The 27415-nt window shown below is 42.8% G+C and overlaps 1 protein-coding gene across 1 annotated transcript; it reads right to left on the bottom strand.

Moving 5' to 3' along the window:
- Positions 1-21443: 21443 nt before the first annotated feature.
- Positions 21444-22866, bottom strand: LOC122017889 (F-box protein At1g67340-like). Its single transcript, XM_042575602.1, has 3 exons — positions 22573-22866; positions 22317-22479; positions 21444-22223 (listed from the first exon to the last, which is right to left on the bottom strand). The coding sequence occupies exons 1-3, from the start codon at positions 22734-22736 to the stop codon at positions 21501-21503; spliced, it is 1050 nt and encodes a 349-aa protein (XP_042431536.1). The 5' UTR covers positions 22737-22866; the 3' UTR covers positions 21444-21500.
- Between the last annotated feature and the right edge of the window lie 4549 nt (positions 22867-27415).

Here is a 27415-nt window from a genome sequence, read left to right as displayed (position 1 = left end):
CTAATGAAAGTCCCATACCTTTCATTGAAACTCTTAATTTCCCCTTGATACTAAACTCAACAACCAACTTAGTGATAATCCCATATCACTAATCCTCAAGGAGTAATAACTCCCCCTAAAAGTCAACTCCCCCTCGACCATTGCACCAACAATGTCTTGGAGAGTTTCAAACCTTTAGAAATCCCAAAACCCAACTTCCGTGAAATTTCAGACCAACAAAATCAGAAATTGACGCATACGATCGGTCCCGGACCGATCGGAAGCCCGATCGGTCCCGACGATCCACGCTTCACCGATCGCATGGATCGCCCGATCGGTCACCGGACCGATCAGGCCTTCCCGGATCGGTCCGGTGACCGATCCGACCTCAAATCAGAGATTTCTGATTTTCTCCCCGGAAGAAGTTCAGAAACTCATAGAAAATTACAGAAAATTACGAAACTTTGAGGATACATTCCTCATGTCATACACTATCAAGGAAAAATAGTTTTCTATGAAAATAGTTTCCATTTTTCAATCTTGATACAAAGTTCAAAAACTTTGAAATAGTTCAAGTTTAAGTCATCTTTGTATCATCTTGCTCAATGAAGAATGCTATCACTAGGAAAGCTTCATCAAGGTTTTTCAAATCAATTTTAAAATGTTTTTAAAACCATTTGAATTTAGGACCATAATCTTAGGGCTAGATGTACATGACTTGTACACAAGCTTTCCCTATGATCCTTAATTTCTTGAATTAGGGTCATCTAGGTACAATGACTATGCACCTTGATCCTAACTCATGATCCTAATATCTCACACACATCTAAGGTGCATCAAACCACATTCAAGTCAATTTGATGTGAGATATGGGTTAAGGTCAACTTAGGCTAAGGTCTCATGCATTTTCTAAACACAAATTTGATCTCAATATCAAGATGTGTTCTTCATCCTTAAATCAATTCAATTGATTATTAATGCAAGAGATGATGACATGGCATAAATGATATCATAAATGGAAAACATGTGCCAATGTCATGATGTCATGGCATAAAGTATGAAAACTTAAATAGAGCATGACATATAAACTAGCCTAAGCACTATCATGACATTTCAAATGATGATAAAACTAAACATGATGTCATGACATGTCATATGGCAAACAACCATGGTAAGTTAACACAAATAAAATACCTAGATTACCTATCTAAGTATCCTTAATCACTTAGTTAACTTAAATTCTAATCCTAGATTGCCCAAAGTGCTCCAAGAAAATGTCAAAACCCAAATTGGCATTTCTTGATCTCTTGTTTGATTTATACCATTTTAAAAATTTTACAAGAGTAGCACTTCTAAATTAAGGCCCGGATTGCCTTGATTACCTAAGAGAATATCAAAATCCCAATTTGATATTTCTCTAGGTTTTTCCAAATTGTGTCAATTTAAAGTAAGATTAATATATTCTCACTTTGACACACTTTACTCTTCCAAGGAGTGAATGATAAAGATTATTCCATTTCATTTTCAAAGGTTCCCAAAAACCTTGAAAATGCTCCTTGAGTGTCAATTTCCTCAAAGTTGGGTTAACTACCCTTCTTATTGGAGTTGACACTCTCTAACCCATCTATGGGGTAGAGAAAATGCTCCTAGGAACCCAATACCTACTTGAGCTCATTGGGTTCACTAAAAATTCACTAGGGATGACTTCCCTAGCAACCCTCCTAATGACCCTCTTAGGCTTTAAAGCCTTGGTCATTTGGGACTCATCAAGATCAACTCTAGGGGTGACTCCCCTTGTGACCTTGGTGATGGTCTTCCTAGTCCTAGATTTTGTTCCATAATCGAATGGAACATTATGATAAGTGGGCTTGACCACTTGGGACTTAGGTTTGTGACCCAAACCTTTCTTGTCCTTGGGCTTTGAGATTTGACCCTTAGACCCTAGAGTTGACTTCTCTAAATTCTTTAGGGCCTTTTCTAGAGTGTTAAGTCTTGACCTTAAGACTTGATTTTCTTTCTCTAAAACCTCAAGTTTTAATTTATCATTCTTTCTTGAGGTGTTCCTAGGCATATGTCTAGTTGTCTTGGGGTTTCTACCTAGGTTCTCCTTAGCCTTAGATGAGTTAATCCTAGGGTTGGCCTTCCTAGTATTGTTCTTATCTAAGCTAAGATGTTTAGCACCTAAGCACACATGTTGATTTCTATGATTATCATGCTTATCATTCTTGACAATTGCAATAAGACTACTAGCATGTATCTTATTAGAAGTGCAAGAATGAACCTTAGAGGATACCTTAGGGTTTGCCTTCGCTCCCCCTTTACACGTGCTTGGTCTTTTGTCCTTGTGAGATTGCCTCCCCCTTGGACATTGACTCCTATAGTGTCCCCGTTGCTTGCATTGGAAGCACACCACGTGCTCCTTGCCCTTGCGTTTTGGGACTCCGACTTCCTTGATCTTTGGCGCCGGTGGAGTCTTCTTAGTTTTCTTTGGACATTTACTCTTGTAATGTCCAAATTCCCTACACTCAAAACACATTATATGCAATTTACTTGAACTTAAAGTGTTTGAGTTACCTAGGGTTGAGGATGGATGGATGCTCTCTTCTTCATCCCTCCCGGAGGTAGAAGCTTCTTCTTCGTGCTCCGATCTTGAAGAAGAACTCTCCTCCTCTTCTTCCTTGGATGTTGAGTAGCCCTCAACTCCCAATTCGCTTCCTCCATGATGTGAGCTACTTGGCTCACTAGGCTCCTTTTCATGGAGTTTTGCCAAATTGTTCCATAATTCCTTGGCGTTGTTGTACCTATCTATCTTGCACAAAACATTATTAGGTAAAGCAAATTCAATAATTTTTGTTACCTCGTCATTGATTTCGGATTGTCGGATTTGCTCTTTCGTCCACTCCTTCTTCTTGATAGGTTTTCCTTCCTCATCCATCGGAGGGGAAAACCCTTCTTGTACACAAAACCAATTTAACATATTAGTCCTAAGAAAATACATCATCCTTACCTTCCAATATGTGAAGTTGTCGTGAGACTCGTAGAAGGGTTGAATCGTGACATCTTCTCCATAGAGATCCATCTCTAGCCCGTGCTCCCCAGGGTGTTGATCCGTCGAAGAGCGACCTCGCTCTGATACCACTTGTTGGGATCGTTCGTACACGGCTAGAGAGGGGGGGTGTGAATAGCCCCAAATTCTCGCGTTCTTCCTACGATTAGGGTTAGTCGCAGTGAAATACAAGGAAGAAACTAAGGAGAAGAAAAACAAACCGATGTAACGAGGTTGGAGATGAACTCCTACTCCTCGGCGTGTCCGTAAGGTGGACGAAGCCTACCAATCCGTCGGTGGATGAGTCCCGGAGAACCGGCTAAATATGAGCTCCTTATGGGTGGAGAAACCTCGCACAACTACTTCTTGCAACAGCAAGATAAGAGTACAAATACAAGAGAAACAAGAAGTAAATACACAAATGTAAACAACCCTTGCCTTCTTGTCAATGTTGAAGAAGCACAACTTCTCGGACGCCAACCACAGGCTCGGTCGGAGTCCCACCGAGGAAGAAGCTCACGCGAAGCTTCGAAGAAGAGCTCAACAAAGCTCAAGCACCGCAGCACTCAGCAACAGGAAGGAGAAGAGAAGAAGAATACGACAGAAGATGCCCTCGTCTCCTTTATACTGCGAAAAAGCGGCGAAGAAACTGGCGTTGCGTTGCAGCGCTAGAACCCCGATCGATGCGTGGACCGATCGAACCCTGATCGGTCCCGACCGATCGGTCGATACCGAAGACGATACATGCGTACTCGTCGATACGTGGACCGATCGAGGCCAATGGATCGGTCCGCCGATCCCTTCCTTCCTTCTCGCGATGCTGTCTCGATCGGTCCACGACCGATCAGGACATACTTGATCGATGCATGGACCGATCGGTACTCTCTTCGCCTCTATTTTCTTACGATCGGTCACCCGATCGATGCCAAAAGCTTACGATGTGTCGATCGATCACCGACCGATCGGAAAAAGTATCTGGATCGGTCTCGGTGACCGATCCGAGCTTTTTTGCCCAAACCAAGTCCCAAGACTTCAAACCAATATCCGGTCAACCTTGACCTATTGGTACTTCATCCCTAGCATCCGGTCACTCCCTTGACTGGCTTCACTGCCAAGTGTCCGTCAATCCCTTTGACCTACTTGGACTTTCCTTAACACCGATGTCCGATCATCCCCGATCCATCTGGATTTCCTCTGCCGATTCACTCACCGGACTTTCCTTCCGCCTAACATCCCCTAGGACTTTCTCATCTGCCTAACATCACCACCAGGACTTTTACCTGCTTCACTCACTAGGATTTCCAACTGCCTAACATCCCAGTTAGGACTTTCCATCGCCTGGCTTCACTCACCAGGACTTTCCAGCCTAACATCTAGGCTTCCACTGCCTGCTTCCTCACTGGACTTTTCCGTGCCAAGTCTCCATACTTGGACTTTTCGCGTGCCAAGCTCCCTGCTTGGACTTTTCCAGTGCCAAGTCTCCATACTTGGACTTTTCCAATGCCAAGCTCCCTGCTTGGACTTTTCGCGTGCCAAGCTCCCTGCTTGGACTTTTCCCGAATCAGGTCAACCAGGTCAACCTTGACCTAAGGTTGCACCTACAATCTCCCGAACACCTATTCTTGTCAAACATCAAGAATACAACTCTCTCCTCGTCAAACATCGTCAAACATCAAAACACAACTCGAGTCAGGTCAACCAAGTCAACCTTGACCTAAGGTTGCACCAACAGTGATACCCACCACTACCTCGATCACATGTTGTTGTTGAATATGTCAAAGCAGAGCAACGCATATTATCTTGGTAGGGTGCGAAGGGACAATCTTGGTCCCGCCTATCAACGCATGGGTGACGACAAACTCAATTAGATTGAGTATAACTAGTTAAATTGGATTTAACTGTAGACATTATCCAATAGTTGGAAGATAGGACAAAAACATATTTATATTAGATCTTGGGCGATTTAGCGAAAGCTAACTCAAGTTTTAATATACATGCGGATCTTGATCCTATAAACAAGAGTTGCATAGAGATGTAATTGGTAATTAGTTACCTACCAATCATACTAAGTCTTGGGCGATTTATCCAAAGCTAACTCAAGGCGTAGTATGATGTGGATCTTGTCCCACAAAATTATAGATAATTGGTTAGAATCTAATAAGTGTGGTTTGACCACATCCCTGACTTGATTCTACAAAAGTTCTATAATTCAGTGGGAGCATTGTTTAATTAAAGGCCTAATTAAATGATAATTGGAATATGATATTTATTTTTTGTATTTTTTTGTTGTAGATTGTCATGTTGTCAAACACGAACTCCTTCTCCCTGCGCTCTGTCCTCGATAAGGACAAGCTCAATAGAGCTAACTTCCTGGACTGGTACAGGAATCTGAGAATATTTCTCATACAGGAACAAAAACTGTACGTCCTGGAGCAGCCCATTCCTGAGGCACCTCCTGCCACTGCCACGCGAGCTGACCGAGATGCTTACAAGAAGCATCAAGATGACGCATTAGATGTGTCCTGTCTCATGCTCACGACCATGAACTCTGAGCTTCAGAAGCAACACGAGTTGATGGGTGCTTATGATATAGTTGAACATCTTCGTCAACTATATCAAGGACAAGCTAGGCACGAGAGATTCAAGATCTCTAAGGCACTGTTTCAGTGCAAGATGCAAGACGGGACTCCCGTAGGTCCATATGTACTCAAGATTATTAGGTACATAGAAAACCTACAAAGGTTGGGATTTTCCCTTGGCCAAGAGCTGGCCACTGACTTGATCTTGCAATCTTTGCCAGAGAGCTACAGTCAATTCGTCATGAACTACAATATGAACGAAATTGACAAGCCACTGCCCGAGCTGCTAAGCATGTTGAGAACTGCTGAGCTAAACCTTAAGAAGGTAAAGCCCAACTCCATTTTGATGGTGCAAAAGGACAAAGGCAAGGGCAAGCCTAAAGGTAAGGGAAAGTCCCAAGCCAAGGGCAAAAACAAGGCACTGAAACCCAAAGCAGGGGTCGCCAAGGATACTACCTGCTTCCACTGCGGTCAGACCGGGCACTGGAAGAGGAACTGCAAAGTCTACCTGGAAGATCTTAAGAATAAGAGAAGTGAGACTTCTACTTCAGGTATATATGTTATAGAAGTTAATCTCTCTATTTCTTCATCATGGATATTAGATACCGGATGTGCTTCTCACATTTGTACTAATGTGCAAGCGTTGAGAAATAGCAGGGCATTGACGAAGGGCGAGGTGGACCTACAAGTAGGCAATAGAGTACGGGTTACTGCTGTTGCTGTAGGGACTTACTATCTATCTCTGCCCTCTGGGCTTGTACTAGAACTAGATGATTGTTGTTATGCGTCTGCTCTTACTAAGCACATAATTTCAGTTTCTTGTTTGGAGAAGAAAGATTTTTCATTTATAATAAAGAACAAATATTGTTCAGTTTATTTAAATGATATGTTCTATTGTAGTGCACCTCTGATAAACGGACTCTATATTCTAGACTCAGAGAACCCCATCTATAACATAAATACCAAAAGGTTCAAATCAAATGAAATAAACTAAACCTATCTCTGGCACTGTCACTTAGGTCATATAAATGACAAACGCTTATCCCAGCTCCATAAAGATGGTTTACTGGACTCATTTGATTTTGAATCATATGAGACATGTGAGGCATGCCTACTAGGCAAGATGACCAAGACTCCCTTTAGTGGACACAACGAGAGAGCGACTGACTTGTTAGGACTTATACATAATGATGTATGTGTCTCTTTCAATGTCGCTGTCAGAGGTGGTTATAGTTACTTCATTACATTTACTGATGACTTCAGTAGATATGGTTATGTGTATCTGATGACACATAAGTCAGAATCCTTTGAAAAGTTCAAAACATTCAAGAATGAAATACAAACTCAGCTTGGCAAGAGTATTAAGATACTTCGATCAGATCGAGGTGGAGAATACCTTAGCCATGAGTTTCATGACTATCTAGCTGAGTGTGGGATTCTATCACAGCTCACCACAGTGGAATGGCGTGTCCAAAAGGAGGAATCGTACCCTATTAGATATGGTACGGTCTATGATGAGTCATACAGATCTTCCTATATCTCTTTGGGGCTATGCTCTGGACACAGCAGCCTTCATACTCAACCGTGTTCCATCCAAGGTTGTGATAAAGACACCATATAGAATATGGACTGGAAGAGATGCTCAGGTTTCTTTTATGAGGATTTGGGGTTGTGAGGCTTACGTTCGACGTCAAGTCTCGGACAAACTGGGACCCAAATCCGATAAGTGCTATTTTATAGGATATCCCAAGGAAACGAAGGGATATTACTTCTACATTCCCAGTTAGCACAAAGTAGTTATGGCTAAGACTGAGGTTTTTCTAGAAATGGACTTAGTTTCTAGAAAAACTAGTGGGAGTACGTTCAATCTTGAAGAAGTTCAAGATATGGACCATAGCACTGAAACCTTGATGGAAGTTGAACTGGAACCACAAAGTGTTGTGGATGATGAGATTGTTTCACAAGGAGTTGAGGAACAACAACCAGTTCAAGTAGGCATACCTCTTCGCAGGTCTGATAGGATACGTTGTCAGCCTGAGAGATACTCATTTCTCTTGTCTGACCATGATGACGTTATGCTCATTGAGAATGAGCCTACCTCTTATCAGGAAGTTGTGATGAGACCAGATTCCGAGAAATGACTAGAGGCCATGAGATCCGAAATAGAATCCATGTACACCAACCAAGTATGGACTTTGGTTGATCCACCTGAGGGGGTTAAACCCATTGGGTGTAAGGGTCGTCTAGTAGCTAAAGGTTTCAAGCAAATTCATAGTATTGACTATGATGAAACCTTTTCTCCAGTAGCGATGTTAAAGTCCATTCGGATCATGCTTGCTATTGCAGCATACCATGATTATGAGATCTGGCAGATGGATGTCAAAACCGTGTTTCTGAATGGAAACCGGCTCGAGGATGTATACATGACACAACCTGAGGGTTTTGTAGATCCACAGCATACTGACAGAGTGTGCAAGCTGCATAAGTCCATTTATGGACTAAAGCAAGCTTCTCGGAGCTGGAATCTTCGATTCGATGATGCAATCAAATAGTTTGGTTTCACCAAGAATGAAGATGAACCCTGTGTCTACAAGAAGATTGTAGGGAACACAGTTGTTTTCCTTGTACTGTATGTGGATGACATACTACTCATTGGGAACGACATCCCTTTGCTGCAGTCTGTAAAGACTTGGTTAGGGACTTGTTTCTCAATCAACGACTTAGGTGAAGCATACTGCATTTTAGGTATAAAGATCTATAGAGATAGATCTAAGAGATTGCTTGGCCTAAGTCAGAGTACATATATTGACAAGGTATTACTACGGTTTGCCATGCAAAACTCCAAGAAGGGATTTCTACCGATGTCATATGGTGTGAGTCTTTCGAAGACTCAGGGTCCCTCTTCTAGAGAGGAGAGAGACCGCATAGATCAGATCCCTTATGCTTCAGCCATAGGATCTATCATGTACGTCATGCTATGTACTCGTCCTGATGTCTCGTATGCTTTGAACATGAGGAGCAGATACAGTCAGATCCAGGTGAAAGTCACTGGATAGCGGTCAAGAATATTCTTAAGTACTTGAGAAGGACTAAAGAATATTTCTTGATATATAGAGGCGATGACGAGCTAGCTGTAAAGGGTTACAGTGATGCTAACTTCCAAACTGACCAGGATGATTATCGATCGCAGTCTGGGTTCGTGTTTTGCATAAATGGTGGTGCTATGAGCTGGAAGAGTTCGAAGCAGGACATAGTCGCTGATTCTACAACAGAGGCCGAGTATATTGCTGCATCAGAAGCAGCAAAGGAGGCAGTTTGGATCCGCAAGTTCATTACTGAGCTTGGGGTGGTTCCTAGCATAGCTGATCCGATAGAGCTCTATTGTGACGACAATAGAGCAATTGCACAGGCTAAGGAACCTCACTCACACCAGCGGACCAAACACATACTACGGTGCTTCCATCTCATTCGAGATATCATCGATAGAGGAGATGTGAAGATTTACAGAGTACCCACAGAGGCTAACATCGTTGATCCCTTGATCAAGGCTTTGGCACAGAGAAAGCATGATGGTCACACTAGGTCATTGGGCCTTAGAGCCTACACTGATTGGCACTAGTGCTAGTGGGAGATTGTTAATCAGAGCCCTAGAGCCAATCATATGATGATTATTGTATGGACTCATTGTATCATATTCCTATATATATAAAGGCTTTTGTTTTGGTTATTATACTTACTTGTATTGGTGCCAAATAACTAAGTATAATAACGTCCTTGAGTAAAAGATTCTTACCTATATCAATCAATTGGTTGAATCGATAGTAAGATGATATAGGGAACGCTACTCTTAATCATTCATAGTCAAGTATTAACATTCAGGGACGATGTTAATACGATGAGACTAGCATATAGGTCAACTCGATGACTTGATCTCACAAGTCATGGATATAGAGATATTAAGTTGACACATGGGTATGCATTGGAGAATGTATATTGAATGATCCACCATGAGAAAGTATCATGGATCGTTATATGAGTGTCATATACTTTCTCATGTGGCTATTAGTATGACTACTAATCCTTGGACCTGAAGTCACCATGGTTCCCTACATAAGGAGTTGCATACTTTGGCTTCGTCAAACGTCACCTGTAACTGGGTGGACTATAAAGGCGATTACTGGGTATGTAACAAATTATGCGGAGGGATGTGAGTGATGTAGATGTGATCTATCCCTCCTATATGACGGGAGTGACATCATGATTCTTGATAGAGTGAGACCACTAAGTGCATGACCATGCCCAAATGAATCAATATGATATATTGAGCTCATTTGATTAGAGTGAGTCTACTTGGAGTTCAAGATTTAGATTGATTAGAGGATGACACGGTCTATGCCTCACATTGATCAATCTAGATGTCAAGGATAGAAGGACATTGTCATATATTGTGAAGAGTCATAATTAGTAGTCATAAGGTGATGTTGGATCTCAACATTCTTGTAACTTGGGTAGTAATGATGTGTTATTAGATACCGCTCATTACTTATGCTTCTAAATGAGTTTAGAAGCATTGCTAACGTTACAAGAACCTATAGGGTCACACATAAAGGACAATATGGAGATTCAGTTCATATGATGAACCAAGAGAATTAGGTTCATGTGATGAACTGAATTGGATTAAGAGTAATCCAAATTAGATTAATTGAGTAAGACTTGATTGAGTTAGACTCAAGTGAGGCTAGACTTGAGTTAGACTCAAGTGAGGCTTAATGATAATATTCATTGAATTTTGAATTCAATGATAAATGGAATTCAATTTGAATTTTAGATTCAAATTTCGAATGAGTTTCAAAATGACCATTTAATGAAGAATGAATATTCATTAAATATTCATTAAGCCTTATTAATGAGGCTCATTAATGATGTTAATAAGCATTAAGTATTTTCATTAAATGAAAATACTTAAGTCATTTTTTACTCTTATTTTCATAATAGATAATTATTATTCCTCCTTGCTTCTTCTTCTCTCCCTCTCCTCCTCCTTGGACGAAACCCTCAAAGAGTGCTAGCACACTCTAAGGTTTCCTCTCCACCTAATTGTTCGTGTGGATACACATAGAGGGGTGTTCACTTGACACCCTTGAGATTCGGCATCTTCTTGGACGAGCGGGATAAGCGAAGGGCTTCGCATCAAAGGTATAAACTCCTAAACATGTAGATCTAAAGTAGATCTAGGATTAGAAAACACGTACATGAAAAATTAAATATTCGAACGAATCCGCTGGCATGGAATTTCGGGGTTTTCGCAACGCAAAATACGATTTTTGCGGCTCAAAAGACCCTACATGTTAGATATATATGGATGGAGAAGAAGCATAAAAGATATGGAGCTTCATTATGAATGGGATTTTAGTCCCACATTAGGAGCTTCAAGATAAATTAGTTAGTTTATATAGATTTACATGCTTTGATGATGTGAACAAATATAATGGGAGAGGTTCTCTCTCATACTTGGGTGCGCAGAGAGGGTGCAAATTTAGGATCCGGATTGCATTGAATCAAGTTGATTCATGTGCGAACATGACTTGCGTGTGCTAAATGTCGGACCGGTCGGGGTAAACTTTATCCAAGTAAAACAATCAACATTTAACCACGTAAACTTTTTGCTGTTTGTGTAACTGATGCATTAAAGCGATATCAATGCAAAATCAAAATGACCGAGCGAAATGCTAGTGTTTCATAGCTCGTCGAATAATGATTTTTAATTGATCGTTAACATAGCCATTGATCTGAGCACCTATATAAGGAGGTTGCGATCATAGGGAAAAAGGTTACACACATAAAAAAGACAGCAGAAGCTCTCCACCTATGACCCTCTCTCTGCCGTGCAATTCTTACTCGTCGCAGTGCCCGTGATAGCAGACGGGTACCACTTAGTTTGTCGTGATCACCTGTGCTTGGTGGAAATCATGGTTAGCCATTGTATCCCAGGAAACAGACGACCCGAAAAAGTCTTGAAGCACAGCTGGAGGTGGGACGAATCTGTTTCAAGGAAACTGCATTCATCGCAGGACGCGGTTCACATAGTGTGCACACCCAGTCAAGTTCTACGCTTCACCCGCCCGGTCAAGTTCTACACTTCGCCTGCCTGGTCGATTCACTCGATCAAAGGCTCACTCGCCTAGTTGCTTCATCCACTCGGCCAGCCTCTACGCCTAGCCAGTCTCAAGCTCAACTTCGACCCGGCCGTCCATATTCGTTCGGTCGCCATTTCACTCATTCGGTCAACCTGCAACACTGCTCAACCGGCCACTTTGTTGCTCTGCTCACCCAACCGCTCGTGTCACTCACTCGGCCACTCGGTCTCTCTGCTCGCCCGATCGCTTGTGTCACTCGCTCGGCATTGAACCAAGTTGAATGTGCGAGCATGACCTACACGCGCTGAATGCCGGACCGGTCGGGGTAAAATTTGCCCAAGTAGAACAACCAACATTTTGTTGGTACGGGAAGCATCCGACGATCGAACACAAGTTTTGATAATGGCAAAGGGTTCAAAGTTAAGTCTTGTTGTTATCTAACATGTTGAATGAGTGTTTCAGGAAAGTCCTAACTGCGGTTAGGCAGGTGAAAATCCTAGGGGGTGGTAACCCTAGGTCCTAGGGGGCGGTAACCCTAGGTGGAGAAAAGTCCTAGCTGCGGTTAGGCAAAGGGAAAACCCTAGGGGGCAGTAACCCTAGGTCATAGGGGGCGGTAACCATATGCGGAAAGTCTTGGCAGGTCGATGGCTTCAGCCAAAAGTCCTAGGGGGTGGTAACCCTAGGTGGAAAGTCCTGGTGTCGCGAACCAGGTGAAAGACTGGACTAGCCGGGAAGCGGATGTCCAGCAGAAAGTCCGGAAGCGTCGAGTGCTGAGCAAAAGTCCAGTCGATCTGGAGGATCACACTGGCAACAGGTAAATCTCTTGAGTGGAGTAGGTGAGGACGCGTTCCCCGTAGAGGGAACAGTAGGCGTCGGGTCGACCTAGGGTTTCCGGACGAAAATCCGAAGTCAGACCCGGACAGTCCGAAGACTGTCATAATATTCTTTATCATATTCATGCTGCTGTTTATGCTAACTTTGTGTTGCAGGATAGTGTTTGGGACTAACATGTCTTGTAGGTACAAAATAATGAAGTTTTCCCTCGGATGAACAGTGTCCGAGGCGCCTCCATGGAGCTTGGAGGCGCCTCGGGTGCAAAGCTGGAGCTGGTTGCGAAGCACCCATGGAGGCGCCTTGAAGGGAGTATAAGGTGCCTTGGAAGGCGCCTTGAATAGGATATAAGGCGCCTTAAGCAGATGAACTTCGACCAGTTCAAGCTTGATCCACGCGGAGGACTCGGCAGCATGGAGGCGCCTTGAACAGCCTTCAAGGCGCCTTGAATATCCTTTATAAGGGGGTTTCGACCAGCACTTCAAGACAATCAACTGTCATGCGATTTCTTTGCATCTAGCTGCTAACGACACGATCCAGAAGTGCTGCAACAACCTCCCGACGACCCGGAGCTCTGTTTTCCTCTTCTTTAGTTGTCGGTATAAAGTTCTTATAATACTTTCATTGTAATTAGTTTGTAATTCTTATCGAGCTTATAGTTGTTGCCCACGGAAAGCAATCAAGGATCGCGGACCTTCGAGTAGGAGTCGTCTTAGGCTCCGAACGAAGTAATTCCTTGTGTCTCTGTGTTTCTTTATTTTATTTCCGCTTATTATTCTGCTGCACGTTTTAAACTCCGATAGTTTTCCGATAATCGAACGAAATAGCCGCGAGCGCTATTCACCCCCCCCCCTCTAGCGCGTCTCGATCCAACACATTTTACCACGTAAACTTTTTGCTACTTGTGTAACTGATGCATTAAAGCGATATCAATGCAAAATCAAAACGACCGAGTGAAATACTAGCATTTTATAGCTCGTTGAGTAATGATCTTTAATTGATCATTAACATAGCCGTTGATCTGAGCTCTTATATAAGGAGGCTGCGATCATAGGGGAAAAGGTTACACACATAAAAAAGGCAGCAGAAGCTCTCCACCTACGCCTCTCTCTCTGTCGTGCAATTCTTGCTCATCGCAGTGCCCGTGATAGCATACAGGTACCACTTAGTTTGTCGTGATCACCTGTGCTTGGTGGAAATCATGGTTAACCATTGTATCCCGGGAAATAGACGACTTGAAAAAATCTTAAAGCACAGTCGGAGATGGGACAAATCTGTTTCAAGGAAACTGCATTCATCGCAAGATGCAATTCACTTAGTGTGCACACCTAGTCAAGTTCTACGCTTCGCCCGCCCGGTCAAGTTCTACACTTCGCCTGCCTGATTGATTCGCTCGGTCAAAGGCACACTCGCCTGGTTGCTTCATCCACTCGAACAGCCTCTACGCCCAGCCAGTCTCAAGCTCAACTTCGACCCGTCCGGCCATATTCGTGCAGCCGCCATTTCGCTCGTTCGGTCAACCTGCAGCACTACCCGACCGGTCACTTAGTTGCTCTGCTCACTCGGTCGCTCGCGTCACTCGCTCGGCCGCTCGCATCACTCGCTTGACAACTCGTCTCTATGCTTGCTCGACCACTTGTGTCACTCGCTCGGCCTCTAGCTCACTCGGCCTCCAGCTCGCTCAGCCTCCAGCTAGCTCGCTCGCTCGGCCTTTCTGCCCAGATGGCCTCCAGCACGCTCGTTCAGCCTCTTTACCTGAACAACCTCCAACTCGCTCGGCATTGAACCAAGTTGAATGTGTGAGCATGACCTACGCGCGTTGAATGTCAGATCAATCGGGGTAAAATTTATCCAAGTAGAAAAACCAACATTTTGACACGTAAACTTTTTGCTGCTTGTGTAACTGATGCATTAAAATAAGATTAATACAGAATCAAAATGACTGAGCGAAATGCTAGTGTTTCATAGCTCGTCGAGTAATGATCTTTAATTGATCATTAACGTAACCGTTGATCTGAACTCCTATATAAGGAGACTACGATCATAGGGAAAAAGGTTACACACATAAAAAAAGGCAACAGATGCTCTCCACCTACGCCCCTCTCTATCGTGTAACTCTTGCTTGTCGGAGTGCCCGTGATAACAGACGGATACCACTCAGTTTCCCGTGATCACCTGTGCTTGGTAGAAATCATGGTTAGTCCTTATATCCTGGGAAATAGGCGACTCGAAAAAGCCTCGAAGCATAGCCGGAGGTGAGACAAATCTGATTCAAGGAAACCGCGTTCATCGCAGGCCTCGATTCACTTAGTGTGCACGCCCAATCAAGTTCTACGCTTCGCCCGCCCGATCAAGTTCTACATTTCGCACGCCCAGTCGATTCGCTCGGTTAAAGGCTCACTCGCCTGGTTGTTTCATCCGCCCAGCTAGCCTCTACACCCAGCCAGTCTCAAGCTCAACTTCGACTCGGTCGTATTCATTCGGTCGCCATTTCGCTCGTTCGGCCGCCATTTCGCTCGTTCGGTCACCCTGTAGCACTGCCCGACCGACCACTTGGCTATTCTGCTCGCCCAACTGCTCGCGTCACTCACTCGGCCACTCAGTCTCTCTGCTCGCCCAGTCGCTCGCGTCACTTGCTCGGCCTCCAACTAGCTCGCTCGTTCAATCTTTCTGCCCGGACGACCTCCAGCTTGCTCAGCAACTAGCTCACTCGTTCGGCCTCTTTGCCCCGATGACCTCCAACTCGCTCGGCAACTAACTCGCTCGCTCGGCCTTTCTGCCCGAACGACCTCCAACTCGCTCGGCAGAAGCTCACTTGGCCTCTCCACCCGTCCGACCGCAAGCTCACTTGGTCGCTTAACTCATTTGACCGCACTACCCGATCGAACTTTCAATTGGATCAGCAACTCGATCGGTCTTGCTACCCGGTTGGTTACTGAACCCGACCAGCCCTTTAGTCCGCTCGGATTTTGCTGCTCAGACTCGACCGCTTGGACTTTGCTGCGCGGACGCACTGCTCGCTTGTAGGATCGAAAAGAAATTAGATATCTCCACAATTGCATGATATTGTCCACTTTGGGCCTAAGCCCTCATGGTTTTGCTCTTGGGCTCTCCCCAAAAGGCCTCAAGCCAATGGAGATATCTTTTCTCTTTATAAACCCATGATCTTTTCCATGTGTTTTCAATATTTTGTCACGTAAACTTTTTGCTGCTTATGTAACTGATGCATTAAAATAAGATTAATACAGAATCAGAATGACTGAGCGAAATGCTAGTGTTTCATAGCTCGTCGAGTAATGATCTTTAATTGATCATTAACGTAACCGTTGATCTGAACTCCTATATAAGGAGACTACGATCATAGGGAAAAAGGTTACACACATAAAAAAAAGGCAACAGATGCTCTCCACCTACGCCCCTCTCTATCGTGTAACTCTTGCTTGTCGGAGTGCCCGTGATAACAGACGGATACCACTCAGTTTCCCGTGATCACCTGTGCTTGGTAGAAATCATGGTTAGTCCTTATATCCTGGGAAATAGGCGACTCGAAAAAGCCTCGAAGCATAGCCGGAGGTGAGACAAATCTGATTCAAGGAAACCGCGTTCATCGCAGGCCTCGATTCACTTAGTGTGCACGCCCAATCAAGTTCTACGCTTCGCCCGTCCGGTCAAGTTCTACACTTCGCACGCCCAGTCGATTCGCTCGGTTAAAGGCTCACTCGCCTGGTTGTTTCATCCGCCCAGCTAGCCTCTACACCCAGCCAGTCTCAAGCTCAACTTCGACTCGGCCGTATTCATTCGGTCGCCATTTCGCTCGTTCGGTCACCCTGTAGCACTGCCCGACCGACCACTTGGCTATTCTGCTCGCCCAACTGCTCGCGTCACTCACTCGGCCACTCAGTCTCTCTGCTCGCCCAGTCGCTCGCGTCACTTGCTCGGCCTCCAACTAGCTCGCTCGTTCAATCTTTCTGCCCGGACGACCTCCAGCTCGCTCAGCAACTAGCTCACTCGTTCGGCCTCTTTGCCCCGATGACCTCCAACTCGCTCGGCAACTAACTCGCTCGCTCGGCCTTTCTGCCCGAACGACCTCCAACTCGCTCGGCAGAAGCTCACTTGGCCTCTCCACCCGTCCGACCGCAAGCTCACTTGGTCGCTTAACTCGTTTGACCGCATTACCCGATCGAACTTTCAATTTGATCAGCAACTCGATCGGTCTTGCTACCCGGTTGGTTACTGAACCCGACCAGCCCTTTAGTCCGCTCGGATTTTGCTGCTCAGACTCGACCGCTTGGACTTTGCTGCGCGTACGCACTGCTCGCTTGTAGGATCGAAAAGAAATTAGATATCTCCACAATTGCATGATATTGTCCACTTTGGGCCTAAGCCCTCATGGTTTTGCTCTTGGGTTCTCCCCAAAAGGCCTCAAGCCAATGGAGATATCTTTTCTCTTTATAAACCCATGATCTTTTCCATGTGTTTTCAATATTTTGCCACGTAAACTTTTTGCTGCTTGTGTAACTGATGCATTAAAATAAGATTAATACAGAATCAGAATGACTGAGCGAAATGCTAGTGTTTCATAGCTCGTCGAGTAATGATCTTTAATTGATCATTAACGTAACCTTTGATCTGAACTCCTATATAAGGAGACTACGATCATAGGGAAAAAGGTTACACACATAAAAAAAAGGCAACAGATGCTCTCCACCTACGCCCCTCTCTATCGTGTAACTCTTGCTTGTCGGAGTGCCCGTGATAACAGACGGATACCACTCAGTTTCCCGTGATCACCTGTGCTTGGTAGAAATCATGGTTAGTCCTTATATCCTGGGAAATAGGCGACTCGAAAAAGCCTCGAAGCATAGCCGGAGGTGAGACAAATCTGATTCAAGGAAACCGCGTTCATCGCAGGCCTCGATTCACTTAGTGTGCACGCCCAATCAAGTTCTACGCTTCGCCCGTCCGGTCAAGTTCTACACTTCGCACGCCCAGTCGATTCGCTCGGTTAAAGGCTCACTCGCCTGGTTGTTTCATCCGCCCAGCTAGCCTCTACACCCAGCCAGTCTCAAGCTCAACTTCGACTCGGCCGTATTCATTCGGTCGCCATTTCGCTCGTTCGGCCGCCATTTGGCTCGTTCGGTCACCCTGTAGCACTGCCCGACCGACCACTTGGCTATTCTGCTCGCCCAACTGCTCGCGTCACTCACTCGGCCACTCAGTCTCTCTGCTCGCCCAGTCGCTCGCGTCACTTGCTCGGCCTCCAACTAGCTCGCTCATTCAATCTTTCTGCCCGGACGACCTCCAGCTCGCTCAGCAACTAGCTCACTCGTTCGGCCTCTTTGCCCCGATGACCTCCAACTCGCTCGGCAACTAACTCGCTCGCTCGGCCTTTCTGCCCGAACGACCTCCAACTCGCTCGGCAGAAGCACACTTGGCCTCTCCACCCGTCCGACCGCAAGCTCACTTAGTCGCTTAACTCGTTTGACCGCACTACCCGATCGAACTTTCAATTTGATCAGCAACTCGATCGGTCTTGCTACCCGGTTGGTTACTGAACCCGACCAGCCCTTTAGTCCGCTCGGATTTTGCTGCTCAGACTCGACCGCTTGGACTTTGCTGCGCGGACGCACTCCTCGCTTGTAGGATCGAAAAGAAATTAGATATCTCCACAATTGCATGATATTGTCCACTTTGGGCCTAAGCCCTCATGGTTTTGCTCTTGGGCTCTCCCCAAAAGGCCTCAAGCCAATGGAGATATCTTTTCTCTTTATAAACTCATGATCTTTTCCATGTGTTTTCAATATGGGACTAGGTTTGCAACTTTACAACTCCAACAGCTCAGTCACTCCGCGAATAGTAATTGATAAAAATCAATCCTTGCTGACAGCCTAAGATTATTAGCTCAGATCATCTCAACATATAAGTTAGATTTAATTTCATATAATTTAAATTTGATAAAATCCCAAATATATCTGACAATGTATTACTTTATCCAACACCTCCATCATATCTTACAAGGTTTGATTCCCTCTCTTTCGTAGATTTCCAAGTTGATTTATTCTCTGGAATGAATTATTCTTCTTACTGAACAGTTCGATGTTTGCTCATCCAATTCCGAGACTTTTTGCACCTTTATCCTCTAGATTCACTGGAAGCCATGCGGTGAAAATGGCTACAAAGTGTGTTTATGAGCACTCTTCCATTTCCATGGCAAGTTTCTTAAAATATTATGCTTTAGAACATGTGCCTCATTAGAACTTCACTTCACTTCAGTTCACTTCACTTCACTTGTGCCTCCAATGTAATTTGATCAATCAACTTCATTGGAAATATGCTAGCATAGCTTACAATAACAACAATCAAATTTTTATCTCATTAAATAGGATCAACTATTTAAATCCTCCTATACTATTGGAATTAATTCCTACTATATCCATATCTATATTAAAGTAAATTTTATCATACTTTATCATTACTAACCAATACTTATTTTGCCTCCCTCTTTCTCAAATAATGTATGTGTTTGTTATGATCTCACATTACCTAACTAAAATATTTATTAGTCACCTCATAAATACATGAACATATTATCTTAACATATTTCTCAAAATTTTTCTTCAAGAGACGCAACCTCCAACTTTATCTTTAATATTCATATTTTTTATATTGTCTATCTCTAACTATTTATACATCCATTTTAATATTCTCATCTCTCTGACTCTCATCTTCTATTTATATACTTATTTCATAACCCAACATTCAATTATATATAAGATATCAAATATAATCATCATTTTACATGACTTCCCTTTAAACTTTAAAAGTACTTTATAACATAGACAGTGGATGCATGATATTTTTGACGTAATGATCAAGGATCGACTCTCAAGAACTAACGACATAAAATTTACCCAATCATACGTCTAACGTCTGTATACCTACATTTATCTCCCTCCATATCCGTGGAATCGATACGGTGGTCATTAAGGTAACAAATTTACCTTTTTTAGAAGTACTTTATAATCGGAACAACATCTAACACCCTCCTTCATTCCAATCATCCTATAATTGTACTTTATATAAAACATCTCTATCAATTCTTCCATACTTTTAAAAAATTATCATAGATACTTAAAACTTTGAATTACAAATAACTCATTATTAATTGTCTTTCTACGTATTTTATTACTAAACATAAATTCCATATTCTATTTTTATTCAATTATGTCTAAAACCTTTAACAAATTTAAGCTCTGATTCTAAGAATGATTTACCACTACATCATATCTGTTGGGCTAGTGCATCTTTATGTATTAAACATTAGGAAAGTGTGTCACTTAGCAGAAGCTTTTGCTTAATATGTTTTGTTTGTGATTTTTCATCAACATTTCGAGGAAAAGTTGGCAAATTCTAACAATGAGTTTCTTTGTTGTGGATTACTGCTTCTTATGAATTACCTACATTTCAGTACACAGGACACCATGTTCCAATATGCAGCTGTGGGAACAACAATTGTTGCAAACAACTCCAAGAAATTCAGAGGAAGCAGCAACTTCAGCAGCTAACTCGACTGGCAATCGAAATATTCAAGACGACTAGCAATCTTTTAGAGATCTACGATGGTGGGATGTCAGTAAAATTAGGATTACATGAACTAGGAATCTCAACCCTTATTTATAACCCAAGAGTAACAAACTTTCTTTATTTTGATGGTGCAATAAGGTATGACATAGTCTACATAAGTACAAACTAGCCCGCACTTACAAAATCTCAAAGCTTGTCATGCTTTAAAAACACTTAAATCACAAGTTGATTGAACTTGTTGGAAAACTAGACATTGGCAAGCCATTCTAGAAAGATAAGAGAGGGTGAAATTTTGCTTTTCTCTAATGGGAATAGGACTGAAACCCAATAGATGAATTTAACAATGGCAATTCAACCATGCTTGAATATCCCAAAATCATGATTGATCCAAAGGGAGAAAAAAATAAACTACACAATATTCAGAAGGCCCTTAAAAGAAATTACTTGCAAAAGCCTTGGTGTTTCCTATATTGTATCTACGAGGTAAACAGCCTTCTCCCGGTTTGCCCACCGCTATCTCAATTTCTCAAACATACTCCAAGGCTAAACAGATCACAATACAGAAACAGAGAATCAGTAAATGTGATATGCAAGACAACTCTTACCCTCTGTTTGGGAGGAGGTAAGTAAAGGGGAGGGAAAGAAAAACATGGGTAAATAAAATTTTTACACTTGTTTGAGAGAGAGTGAGCCATGAAGGGGAAGGGGAGAGAAGGGTAAAACTTCCCCTTACATGCTCGGGAATCAGCGAAATTCCTTACACCCCAAATTAGGGTGTAAGGAAGGGTAAGGAAAAATTATCTCAATTTTATCCTTATTTATATTTTCACATGCAGATTTATTAAAAAAATAAGAGGATATTTTTGTAAATTTGTATATTTAACCTTCATTTCCATCCCTTTGAACTTTCTCTCCCTTCCAAACAAGGGCAAGATAAATATATTACTTTCTCTCCCTTTCCCTCTCTTCCCCTTCCATCCCCTTCCATTAATGAATCTTACTATAACCAGCTAATTGGGCTTCTCGTTAGGGGCCCACTAACGCCCGCTCATTTAGGGGCCGTATCATATTAAATCATTCTTAATTCTCCTGATCTTATTTGGACAGGATTGGATTTGAACCAGGTTTAGTGGATCGTTTGATTGTACCATCACGTAACACGTGGTTGCACGTTGCCACTCACCGACTACGCCTATCGGCTATCGCGACTCCTCGTGAGGGAAAGCAGTAAAAAAAAAAACTTTTTTTTTAAAAAAAAGAAGAATATTTCTCTTTTATCCAAAAATGTAAAAAGAACGCAGAATTGAGGCAAAGGTTTTTGTAACCTGATCCAACTTTCCAATACTATTCCAGGACGAGCCCATCACCGCCGGCGCCACCGTCCATCGGGGCTTCGTCTTGGCCGTCGCCGGCGGTGGCGTCCAACCACTGTTCAAAAGGTACGCACTCGGCCTTGTGCGACGACCTCCAGTGCGTCGCCTGGCACGCCCTCGAGCAGTACTTGACGAGGTTGCACGCGGCGCACAGCCAGAACTCGTGACGCCGCGTCTCTAGGCGACCGCATCCGCCGTTGGAGCACAGACTCAACTCCTCTCCGTTCAAAACCTCGCTCCTCGATGTAAACCACTCCGCCAAGAAACGGTTAGCCGGGTGCGGCTCCGGCGGCGGAGTGGAACGCATCCATAAATCTAAATCTTTAAGAAGAGAGCCCCGGCGATTGGCATGGCGGTGAAGCGGGGAAGAGGAGGAGGAGGAGTGCAGGAAGGCGGCAAACTCTCGGGCATTAGCCAGGAGGAGGAGGCGGCGGCCCTCGGCGAGGTTGCGTCGCACGCCGTAGCCATCCTGAAGGCAGTGGCCTAGAACTCGCATCGCGTCCACGTAGCCGAGGGAAGCAGCCCGCGCGCAGAGCGCGACACCGGCTTCGGGGTCCTTGTCGATCTTGGATTTTCCGCTTCCGTTGAATTGGATCACCGCCAACGAGAAGAGCGCTGGCGCGTGGTTCTGGATCGCCGCCTGTGCAATAAACGAGAGTCCACTCTTCCGATTCCTTAAGCAATAGAAGCGGATCTGCAAACGCAAAAGAGGAAAATGATCAATCGAAACCCTTCAAAGCTCGTTCCATCTGAACCAAACAGGCAAACAGAGAGGCAAGAAGCCTACCATGCCCAGGATGTAACAAGCTTCCAGGTTTCCGGAATCGGTGCAGCGTTTCAAGAATCCGTGGGAGAAATCAGACCAGCTCTTGGCGCTCGCGGCGAGCGACTCCGCCGATGCCCTCGCGAGAACCAGCGGATCAAGTCCAAGACGATTGAGTCTCTTACATCTACCAAATCCAAGAACAAAACCCCGATTTCCTCAGCAAAAGCCACAATATCCTTCGGAGAAACGGAGAAGATGAGAAAGAAAGAAAGCGTACACTACGAAGACGGCAACCAGATCAGCCGGTCTCGCGGCGGAGGCGCTCAGCTTGCAGAGGACCGCCACTACGAGCTCGTCCGGAAGGACGTCGAACAAGTCGCCCTTCTCCGCCGGTCGCATCCTCTTCCGCCCGGCATCCGCTGCTCCTCCGGAGGCCCCCATCGCCCTCTTCCTCCCTCAATGACCTCAGCTCAATCTCCGGCGACTCAGCAGTATGAACGAAGGTGATGCTCCGCCGTGATCCGAGGTCGCGTCTTCTCTATCTAATGCCCTCTCGTCCGAGAGAAAGCAGCTCCCTTATATGTTAAGCATCTGTGCAATAGGGAGAAGACGTCCCGTCGCGCACTCACCGAAACCCACCAATCATCTCGAAACTTCCAGCGGGTGCATTGTGGGTCATTTTTTTACCACTAACCACAAGTTTTTTACGAAAGCCAAAATCATAAATATCGTTACCCAGTCCAATACCCATCACAGCTAAAGAACCCGAAAGAATACAGTTACAATCTAACTGTCAATATATATTTTCATCGTACGATGCGGTGGGTACAATTGGGTGAAATTAGGTTACGATTGAGGGTGGGCTTGGAAAACGCCGGCTAGTGACGCTGGTCATTTGAATAATTGCGCATTTTAATTCGTTACCTTCTTTTTAAATTGTGCGGGACCTGTATATTAATTGGAGAAGACGTTAAATATTTATATATTCGATTCGATAATTATTGAGAATTTTCTAAAAATCTAACAGTTGCACGTCTCTATATTTATTTTTTTTTGACATTTTATGCATTTTTAAAATAATTTTCTTATTTTTAATGGCAATTTTACAAAGAGAACACTTAAATTTTGGATGGTCCAAAAGACCCTACTAATTTTAAAAGTGCACCTCTTTTTCATTCTACCCCTCTATTAAAATTCAGATTTTCTTCTCTTGCATCTCTCTTTTGCATAATTTTCTCTTTTCTATTTTTCTCTTAAATCAAATTAAATTTTTCTCTTTCATTCATATACATGCAACAACTATTATATTTACTTATATCAGTATTATTGTAGTGTTGATTCCTTAAAATTAGCACCATAATGATATTAATTGTTGTAATTAAGTTGTAGTGTTGACTTTTTAAAAATAGTAAAGAATTATATATTTGAACTCCGAAGCACTATAGAGATCAACAAAAATTGAAATTGGTATAATTAGAGCCCTCTAAATTCACCATCGAGCTATGATCGAAATTCATTGATAGACATAGGGGATTTAAATTTTTGAAAAGTTGACATATAATGGAAGAGGATAGTACAATGAAAGTATTTATAGTGTTCATGCATAGTTCTGACATCTCTACGATAAGTTATGTGTCAATTGTCTTAAAATTATAAACTTTGAAAACCTTCTCATAACTATTGTAGCTGATATCTCTGGGCATATATAAATTTTCAAGTATTTCAGAAATCTATAGCACTTAGAATGTGTTTGATCAGAACTCTCTAGGTCCATCAATAAATTTTGACCAAGATCAATTGATGGACCTAGGAGATTTGGATTTCTGAAAAGTTGACTTGTAATGGATGAGAATAGTGTAGTAAAGCTATATATGGTGTTCATGTATGGTTCTGATATCTTTACGATAAGTTAAGTGCATGTATGTGTCAATTGTCTACTTTCAAAGACTATAACTTTTGACTCGGTTATCAAAATGAGATACAGTTTGTTTTAATCGAAGCTAGTTCAAATCTACATTTGTTACTGGGCGGAACCCATAACAACCTAGTTTCAAACTCAAAAATATTATTTAAAACCTTTCTAGAGGGATCAATGGATTTCTGTCAAAACCCTTGATAAACCTAGAGAGTTATAATCGAACTCATTTTAAGCGCTACATGTTTTTAAAGTGCTCTACAGTTTATATGTGCCCCGAGATATAACTTCAAATCATTAACAATAGTGATCAAAAGGTTTTCAAAATTTATAATTTAAAATAATTAACATATGCACATAACTTATTGTAGAGAAGTTAGAACTAGGCATGGACTCCATAAATACCTTCATTGCACTACTCTCTTCTATTACATATCAACTTTTCAAAAATCTAAATCTCCTAAGTCCATCAATAAGTTTCGATCAAAACTCATTGACAGACTTAGAGATTTCCGATTGGATTCATTTCAACTCCTGTGGATTTTTATATTACTACGAAGTCTGAATATGTCTTTATTTATTGTTTTTAGAAAGTCGATACTACAACTTAATTACACCACCACTATTGTGGTACTGGTTTTTAAAACCAACACCACAACTATGATTTGTATAAGTAAACTATGGTGCTAATTTTAAAATCAGCATCACATTGGTTGTTGCATGCATGCAAAGGAGAGAGAAAATTTTAATTTAATTTTTTTTTTAAAAAAAAAAAAGAAAACAGAAAAACATGCTAAAGAGAAAGAAAATATAAGAAAAGAAAAAGGTCAATTTTAGTAACAGAGTAAAATATAAAAGAGGTACGCTTTTGTAAGTACTCTAAGTTAGTTTTTAATATGATCAACCGAGTTAAGTTAGGTCATATTGTAACGACCCGGCCCTTTGGCCTCTTGGGCGGCCCTTGTGGCGGCCCTTATGTCGTCGGCCCATTTGGCGACCTTTCATATCGTCGACCGACGACCCTTTGGTCGTGTCGTTACTCACTAGGACTTTCCACCCCTGACAGTAGATTTTTGCCTCCCCCAGGATTCGAACTCTAAACCTCCAAGCTTAAGTATTAGAGTTTATGAATCATGGTAGCCAAGTGAGCGGCCGATGGAAGTCCCATTTCCGTCGGCAATTGCTGACGGAAGTCCCATTTCCGTCGGCAATTGCCGACAAAAACGGGACTTCCATCGGCAATTTACGATATAGCCGGGCCCAAAATCCCCTGTCTCCGACGGAAGTTATACTTCCGTTGGAAATCTTGGTTACATCTGCCCAGCGGGATTTTCCGACGGAATTGTATTTTCGTCTGAAAAACAGGTTCCGACGCATATTCTGGCGACAAATTGCTTTCCGTCGGAACTCTGTCGGTAAGGCTATTTAGAGACGGAATACCGACAAATATTTCCGTCGGTAATCCTGGAAATTTTTGTAGTGTATGCGAATGCTCTAGGATGAGCATTGGATGATGGGTTGATGCTCAAGGGTGAATATTTGGAGACAATGAAGGGTATGAGACTTTCATTGTGATGTTGTGAACAACATGTGAATAACTCTTTGGGAGAAGAGTTTTTGATATGTACCAAAGAAAGAGAATGTAGGGTTTAAGTTAGGAAACATTCATTTATCCAAAGGGGAAGATTATCCTCTAGTAAAGGGGAGAATGAAGGAAACTTTCATTCATACTTTGGCATTAAGAAGAAGTTGAGGCTATGAGATTAGCCTAACTTAAATGTGTTGTCAAATATCAAAAAGGTAGAGATTATTGGTACAATTTCTCCTGGGTCAAAGTTGACTAGGTTGACTAAGCATGAGTTGGCTCAAGTTTAGTCTTGATGTTTGAGTTTCGATTTTGAAATATATATGGAGATTGTTGGTGCAATTGTCTAGATTGGCAATTGTCTATATAGGAAATTGATGGTCAAATGTTGACCAAAAGAGTCAAATAGGTTAAGGTTGACCAAATACGTGACTGAAAAAGTCAGATGGTGAAAAACCCTAGTAAGTGGAGCCAGACATATGAAAATTTAGGTGGATCAAAATTGACCAGACACCTGGTGTTTGGATGTCCAAGTGAGTCATGGAGGAGCGAACACTTGCCATGAGATCATAAGTCCAAGTGGGTCAAGATTGATCGGACGCTTAACACAAGGAGAAAAGTTCAAGTAGATCAAGGAATTAACTGAACACTTGGTGACGAAGTCCCAGCAAGTCAAACTTGACCAGATGTTAGGCATAAGAGAGTCCCAATAGGTCATGATTAACCAGATATTAAGATTGGGAACCCTAGACTTGAGTTAAGCAAGTTAGGGTTGGTCAATCGATTAGGTGATAGATTGAGCCAGAGCCCAATCGATCAGTGGATCGATTGAGAGTTTCATTGCGGAAAGACATGGTGAATCAATTAGTTGATTAATTCAGCCAGAATCTAATTGGTCAGTTGACATATTGGGATCATCGTGATTTCACACAGAGCACTACACTAATCAATTGGGCTACTCCAATCAATCAATTGGCATCAGGTTTTGGCTAAGGATAGTATATGGTGTGCTAGATTGGTTGGGAGAGAGCCCAATTGATTTTGGGGTTTTTGGGGGTTTCCATGAGAGCATAGTGGTATTCTGGATTCATCGGTTAATCGATCCAGCTACTCCGATCCATCAGGTGATCGATTAGAATATGACCGTTATAGACTATGGAAAAAAAGCACTTGAAGATTCAAACGGATACAACTCTTCTTCTCACCAATTCTCACATATTTCTCTCCAACACTCACCACCAAAGTTCTTGAAGACATAGAGGGAAGTGTTGTTGCATTTCCAAGTTGATCAAGAGGTGGACAATCAAGAAGAAACAAGCTAGGGTTTCATTGGTGTAAATATTGTAATATTTCATTGGTATTAGCTTCTCTTTTCTTTTTATTGTATTGGAGTCTTGTACGAGGTTTCTCCACCTCCAGAGTGTATTTGATAGTGCATATGTAAGAGAGAGCTGGGTCCTTGGATTAGTCACCTCGTTGAGGTGGATACCAAGTAAATCCCTTGTATTAGCATTGAAGAGTTCGCTTCAAGTATTTTCGCTGCAAAAGTCATCATCAACAAAGCGAGTGAACTAATCACCCCCACCCCCTCCTTTTAGCTCCCCTTGGTCATAACAGGAG

Source organism: Zingiber officinale, chromosome 8B (genome assembly GCF_018446385.1).
Source record: "Zingiber officinale cultivar Zhangliang chromosome 8B, Zo_v1.1, whole genome shotgun sequence".
Taxonomy (NCBI): domain Eukaryota; kingdom Viridiplantae; phylum Streptophyta; class Magnoliopsida; order Zingiberales; family Zingiberaceae; genus Zingiber; species Zingiber officinale.
Note: the sequence above shows the minus strand (reverse complement) of the source record. Positions and strands in the feature narration are given on the sequence as shown.